Source organism: Zootoca vivipara, chromosome 12 (assembly GCF_965207765.1).
Source record: "Zootoca vivipara chromosome 12, rZooViv2.hap1.1, whole genome shotgun sequence".
In the NCBI taxonomy this organism is placed as follows: Eukaryota; Metazoa; Chordata; class Lepidosauria; order Squamata; family Lacertidae; genus Zootoca; species Zootoca vivipara.
This window is the reverse complement of record NC_142595.1, coordinates 11,416,674-11,424,051: the sequence shown is the minus strand read 5'-3', so window position 1 is coordinate 11,424,051 and position 7,378 is coordinate 11,416,674. Positions and strand designations below refer to the sequence as shown.

Genomic DNA, 7,378 nt, shown 5'->3' with positions numbered 1-7,378 from the left:
AGGTCAAGCTTAGATTCACAAAATATTCATTTTGGCTAAAATGTACAAGACAAGAACCGATGAGTGTTGGAAATGTAAAGAAAGGGAAGGTATTTTCTACCGCATGTGGTGGACTTGTAAAGTGGTAAAGGCTTTCTGGGGAATGGTATACAATGAGTTAAAGAAAAGGTTTAAAAATACTTTTGTTAAAAAACCAGAAGCCTTTTTATTGGGTATAGTGGGTGAAGAGATACCAAGGGAAGATAAAAAGAATGTTTATGTATGCAACAACTGCGGCAATAATTCTTTTAGCCCCCAAACAGAAACAACAAGGAGTCCCAATGAAAGAAGAGTGGCAGATGAAGATGATGGACTTTGCAGATAGTGAAGCTGACAGGAAAAACCCAAAACCAGAATGATCAAGTATTCCAAAAGGACTGAAGCAAATTTACACAATATCTGAAAGATTATTGTAAGCAATTAACATCACCAGCAGGGTTGTCTGAAGACCTGTAATGAGAAATTTTCCAACTTTCTGTTATTTATTTAAATTTTGAGTCCTTTTGTAGTGAGCGTCATTAGAATTGGAAAACGTACAAAACGCAATGATATAAAAGGTTAATTTTGGAAGCCATGAGGCCGGGAGGGAAGGAAGTCGTTAGGCTCTAAAGAGCCAGGGCGGTAAAGTGGACAAGGATGATGTGAATGTATATGACTTAATAATATATTAAAAAATAAAAATATATAGATACAGGTGAAACTCGGAAAATTAGGATATCGTTGAAAAGTGCATTTATTTCAGTACAGTAATGCAACTTATTATTTTTTATTGTTATTTTAATTTTTACAAATGCTTTCTTTTGGAAATTCCACAGTAATAAAACAAATAGTTACAATAATACAAAAATAAACATCACTATTACATTTCATTAATTACATTCCATTTATAATTGACCCGCCTAATGACAAATAATTACAATTACAAATAATGACAATTAAAGGCTTGACATATATTGCTTTGCATCATGTCATGCATCTATCTCATATATATTGGTTTCACCTTTTAAGTTGCCTTACTGAAATAAATGCACTTTTCGACGATATTCTAATTTTCCGAGTTTCACCTGTACCTATATTTTTTTTAAAAAAAAAAAATTCACAAAATGTTTAGGGTATGCGTACCCCTGCGAACCCCCAGAAAAATGATGGTGATGATGATGAAGAAGATGAAAGAGGCTCTGCTGCACAGCAGCAGGGCAGGTGCGAGGTCTCTCGCGCGAACGGCCCTCCCAACCGCGCTCATGCGGCCCCCGTCGCAGGAGGCGCTCGGCCGCTTCCGGCCGCTCCCCAGTGAGGCTGCGCGCTGGTGCTGGCATGCCGAATGGCTGAGGCGCCTGGCGCTGCTGCTCCTTCCCGCGACGGCAGACGGGCAGCTCCGAGCCTGGTGGGGGAAAGCGGCGGACCCATTCCCTGCTGCTGTCACCGGAGCCGCGCAGCGCCATGGTCTCCTGGATCATCTCCAGGCTAGTGGTGTGAGTAGCCCGCGCGGGGTGTCTCCCGCCGCGCGCCCTGCGCTTTTGGGGCACCCCCAGCCTTTTTGCAAGCGTCGTGGGATTGCATGGGGTTTATGTGTGTGTCTCTGTCTCCCGTGCGCAACGCAGCTTTCCACCCAACGCGCCCCGGGCTAAGAATATCTGCCCATCTAATTATAGCCTTTCCTTCGCAGGCTGCCGCCGGTGCCTAATTTTTTGCTTTCTTGATTTCTTGCGCTCAGCAGCAGGAGATCGGCGTGGGTTTATTATTATTATTATTATTATTATTATTATTATTATTATTATTATTATTATTATTATTTAAAGAGAGAGGGTTTTTTTTAAAATACAGCAAAGGGAAGATGTGCTTTTTTGGGGTGTTATTTTTTAAACACCCCAAGCTTGGTGCTGTCGGGTGGGGGTAAAGTCAGAACGGATGCACGCGAAAGCCGGTTGCTTTTTGCAGCGTTTCGCCTCTGCAAATGGGGACAAAAATCGACTATTGGGAAGGGCGGCAGGGAAATTGACGCTTTGTTGCTGGCAATACATAATTCTGTGGGGTGGGGGCTCGCTAGAGGGCGCTGTCTGGAGCCATCCCATGGGAGGTGGGAGCAGAGAGAGAGAGGGGGGTCCTCATTTATTTTTTGGTTCAGCGTTGTTCACCTTACATGATTAAAATTGGGGGGGGGAGCATCTGTGGGGTTCCCCTCTCTTTGAAACCAAAACAAAAGAAAAACCCATAGCCTTTTTGGAAAAGCCTAGAGGGAAAAGTGGAGGATTCTCCTGCTTCAACATAGGCGTCGATGGTGATCTTCACATGTCATGCAGAAAGAAAGGGAAGGGAGTCGGCCTGCAACATGTGCCCACAACATGAAGCTTGGTTATTCTCATAGGTGCTGCTTTTGCAAAAGAAATGTAGCTTGCCGATTAAGTTAGGAGAGCAACAGAATGAATCCGAATGTGGGTTTTCCTTGGGTTTCCTCTTCTAGCATGCTGAAGGCAATTTGTTGTTGGAGGCCCAGCACCTCCTTTGTGTGGAGAGATGTGCTAGGATAAAAGCCCGGTTCATCCACCTGGCTTCTGTCTCTGCCCAGCAGTCTGAAAGATGGGAAGAGGGTGGGATTGATTTTTGAGCTTCCTCTCTGTGACAGTCAAGAGCCTTTTGATGGCAGATCATGGCAAGGGTTGTAAGAACAGAAGCCGGCAAGTTATATGATCCTGATCAATCTGCAGCTGTCATTTTCTGTGGTTGAGCTTGCACTTTATTAGGGTGAACCATGTTAAATATTAGATGGGTATTTTGCAAAAAAGGTAAGTCTTTTGCTGATCTTAAAAAAAAAAGATAGCACTTTAAGGTTTTGTTCCTGCAAAACTGTTCCCCCCCTCTTTCTCCACATAGTATTTCCAAGTGTGTAATTGGCATAGTATTTCTAAGCTCGTGTTTAAAGACACTGTTCCACTGTTCTGTGTTTTTGGCATCATTTCGAATATAGTCTCTCCTTTGACTTTTAAACTCAGGCTCATTTTTAAATGTCTAGTATTAATCTGTATATTTGCCTCCTCCCATCTTGTGAAGCTTTGTTGAAATATTGTCGATTGGTATGTAGTTCTGGGAAACAAAGGCAGCCCAAGGAACGACTCTATTATGAGTGAGGTCATACCTCACACAATTTGAAAGGCGTGGGGTGGGGTGAGGAAGAGAACAGGATAAGTGCACCTACAGTTCTTTGTTCCACATGGTCCGCAAGCAGAAAAAGTATGATGTGACACCAGGACTTGTAGGAATAAAACACAAAGTTGCTTGATGGTGCAGAATAGCCCTCATTAAATACTACATAGAGGAAACAATTTCTTACAGTACAGACCACCCCCAGATTCCCTTTCTGAATGTGCTAGGTAAAGGTAAAGGGACCCCTGACCATTAGGTCCAGTCGTGACCGACTCTGGGGTTGCGCGCTCATCTCGCATTATTGGCCGAGGGAGCCGGCGTATAGCTTCCAGGTCATGTGGCCAGCATGACAAAGCCGCTTCTGGCAAACCAGAGCAGCACATGGAAACGCCGTTTACCTTCCCACTGTAGCGGTTCCTATTTACTTGCATTTTGATGTGCTTTCGAACTGCTAGGTTGGCAGGAGCTGGGACGAAGCAATGGGAGCTCACCCCGTCACAGGGATTCGAACCGCTGACCTTCGGATCAGCAAGCCCTAGGCTCAGTGGTTTAACCACAGCGCCACCTGAATGTGCTAGGTTGTGTGTTAATGTGGTGTGAAGGCAGTCTTCAGGTCCTACAAATTTGGGTTAGGGTTTAAATGGAATTGTTGCGAAATATAAACATTTGATCGAAGTAGCCTCCAAAGCCTGCTCTCCATTATCCCATTGCAATGAACATACAGTATGGCTAATTCAGAGCATGGCCATTTGAAGCAAATGTGGAAAGTTCCAAGGGAGGGATGCACAATAATGCTAAAAGTTTAAAGTGCTGGTTGAGTCCCAGCCAGGGCCTGTTGGCTCTGAAGCCTGATGTTGGGAATACTGCATTCCTAAAGCGGCAGTTGGGAGAAATACAAAAATCAAAGGAAACTAGAATTGTAGACCTGAGGGTCATCTCGTCAAATCCCCCTGCAATGCAGGAGTCTCAACTGAATCATAGTTGAGTTGTCCCACAAGAAAAACCCCAAACTCTTAGACAGACAATCAACATAACTAGCACCAGAGAACAGATACCCACCATTTCTGGTTGACCTGATGGTGTAGCCGTGGTGAGACCTGGGTGGTCCTGGCCTTTGAGAAATTTGCATTCCAGGTCTATCCCTCTGTTGGTTCTCAATGGGTAAACCTGTGGTCCATATGTTGGCAGACCTGGCATCAGGACAACATCTTCCCACTCACTGCTGAAACCTTCAGTTATTTCCCAGGCTCCCTTCGCCTTTTCCATCCCTTAATTCATTGCACTGCTGCTACACCGCGGTTCCCCTAAAAAAGAAACCCCAAAGTGCCAGGTTAACAATGCCAGACTACGCTTCCGTGTTGGCACACACTGTCTCCGCCCCATCTTCAGCAAAAACAACACTTGGTTACTTTTCTGGGCTGGCGTAACACATACCGGTACTCTCTCAGCCACAGTCCTGCCCTCTGCAACATGGGTATAGTAAAAGGTAAAGGGGTAAAGCGACCCCTGACCATTAGGTCCAGTCGTGACCGACTCTGGGGTTGCGGCGCTCATCTCGCTTTACTGGCCAAGGGAGCCAGTCATGTGGCCAGCATGAAAAAGCCACTTCTGGCGAACCAGAGCACACCGTTTACCTTCCCACATGGAGCGGTACCTATTTCTCTACTTGCACTTTGACGTGCTTTCGAACTGCTAGGTTGGCAGGAGCAGGGACTGAGCAGTGGGAGCTCACCCCGTTGCAGGGATTCGAACCGCCGACCTTCTGATCGGCAAGCCCTAGGCTCTGTGGTTTAACCCACAGCCCCACCCACGTCCCATGGGTATAGTAGCAGTGGACTTTTATCTGCATTGGCATTAACAGAGTAATTTGTAAGATATTTATCAAGTCAAAAGGACATGACTTTTTTTGGGGGGGGGAGTTAGGAAATAAGGCCTTAGCTAGAAAGAACACGAGTTCCTGACTTTGCTGCTACTTTTTTGTTTGGACTTGTTTTCTATGGAGCAGCAATCACTTCTCTAGTAGGGAAGACCAGCAGAATATGCTTAAAAGCAAAGCAAGGGTCTAGATATTGGAGTTTCCTCTTCAGCCTCCCCTAATTGGCTAGATCTGCTTTCCTAAATCTTAGTCATTGCTGCGGCTTCATTCATTGGCTAAAAACACTGAAAGGTAGAAGCAGGCTGGTTTCTTGCAAAAACAAACGAGGGGGGAAAGTGCCTGGACATTTTGCCTCAGATCTCAGGGTATACAAATGCTAAAATCGTAACTATTTTTTTAAAATAAAAAAGGAGAATCACAGTTCATCTGATGGAGCAGAGCGACTGCCCCCCCTCCCCGCCATGGACATTCACGATGGCCACAGAATCCCCCCCCTTGCTCTGTAAAGAAAATTAGGAAATTTCCCAAAGAAGGTATTGTAACTGGAAGAACAGGAATTTGGCAAAATAAAAAAATTCCTTCAGTAGCACCTTAAAGACCAACTAAGTTTATATTTTGGTATGAGCTTTCGTGTGCATGCACACTTCTTCAGATACCTGTAACTAGGAATTTGGCAATGCAGGATGGACACAAAGTTGAACTCCTACATTGGGAGCTAGGAGCAACAGTGGCCAAAACCAGACAAACTGGAAGTATTATTATTATTTATTAAGTTTTTATACTGTACCACCCTTCATTTGAGGATCACAGGGCAGTTTACAATATAAAAGCACAAAAATGCATAGCATAGTAACAAACAAAAACAATATCATGTCACAATATAATGTTATGAGTCCTGATCTTTGGCTCTGGGCGCCATATTTTCTGTCTTTCTCCCTTTTTCTTTTCTTTTAAAAAAACAACAACTGCTAACAGAACAGCTGGACTTGCTGCAATGTGTAATGCCAGGGAGCCCACCATCTGAATTTGTGAAGAGGGCTCCATCCTGTATCATTGGCCAGGCAATGTGGGGCTGATGGGAGTTGTAGTCCAAAACATCTGAAGGGCAGCCGCTGGTGGAAGGCTGATGTAGCTCCATTCAACCTACCTAAAACTATCCCGACCCTTGGGGTGTGTGTGTGGCTTTATAGGTTTTAGGAGGAACGATGTACATGGCCAACCTTTTCAAGCTAGGGGGCACTCTTGGAATTTTTATTGAGTGCCGTGGGCGCCGGTCACAAAATGGCTGATGTGGAAGTGTGGCATCACACAAAGTGTGGCTGCCTCATCTAAAAGCAGACAAGAGAGAGCCGCAAGACAGTGTAGGCATATTCTCAGGAAAGGGGCAAAAAGGCACCTCTTGCTGCCCTCACTCAGAGAAAGATGCTTTTTTTTCAGAGCAGAAGGGGGGGGGGGTCCAGTCCTGGAATCCAATGTCATCAGAACCTGTTTAAGGGAATGTGTCAATGTATGAAAGCGCGAGGCAGCGGCAACCATTGCATATGGTGGCTTTTTGAGGGGACCTGCATCGAGACTACTGGCAGGTGCCATAGGAGGTACTGGTGGGCATACTGGGACCCTCAGACATCATATTGGCAACCTGTGCTCTGTGTTCACGGGGAAGAAGGATGGGCTCCTAATAGGAGCCTCCTTTAAGGCACTTTAAGGCTGTGCGATATGCACCATAGTGAGCCCCTCCCCACCCCGATTTTTCATTAGTTCCAGCACAATCATTTTTGCATTTAATCGCATTCCTCTATATCTGCTTTCTGCAAATGAAAGCTAGCTTTTCAAATCTGTATTCTTGTCTGGCTTCCGCTGCATCGTTGTTCTAGTCAAATATTGTGGAGATGCTGTAAGGAAATGTAGGGCAATCTGAGCCCCGTTCAGTTAAACTGCCTCTGTCTTTCTTTGTGTGATTTAATTTTTAATGTGTGCCATGTGCGCTGAGGTCTGGTCTTAACCTACACAGATTTCTGGTCTCTCCATCCTATATAATAGGATGCACCCTTAATAAAACAGATTAACTGGCAGATGAATGAGAAACTGATTTCGGAACTATGGCTAAAAATCTATGTTTGCTTTGTTGGAAGTCTTTGTTCTATCTTTCATAAGCACATTGCTTATGGAGCTTATGGCAATTGCTATCCTTTTCACTGAGTGATGGATTACGTTAGGTCCCCCCCGAAGCATCTTTAGATTGGAAGTTGATAAGACAAGGCAGTCCCCATCGTGCCATATTATGTTGACACAGCACATTCCAGCATCACGTAATAGTAAATT

The 7,378-nt window shown here is 44.8% G+C and overlaps 1 protein-coding gene across 3 annotated transcripts in view; it reads left to right on the top strand.

Annotated features, from left to right (window-relative positions):
* Positions 1-1,339: 1,339 nt before the first annotated feature.
* The window catches only part of REEP1 (receptor accessory protein 1), a 64,620-nt gene continuing 58,581 nt past the window's right edge, over positions 1,340-7,378 (top strand). For all 3 annotated transcript variants that reach the window (XM_060282302.2, XM_035135157.3, XM_088655913.1), the window contains exon 1: positions 1,340-1,511. In XM_060282302.2, the coding sequence (XP_060138285.1) occupies positions 1,480-1,511 (32 nt within the window). In that variant the 5' untranslated portion in view covers positions 1,340-1,479. The remainder of the gene's footprint in view (positions 1,512-7,378) is intronic.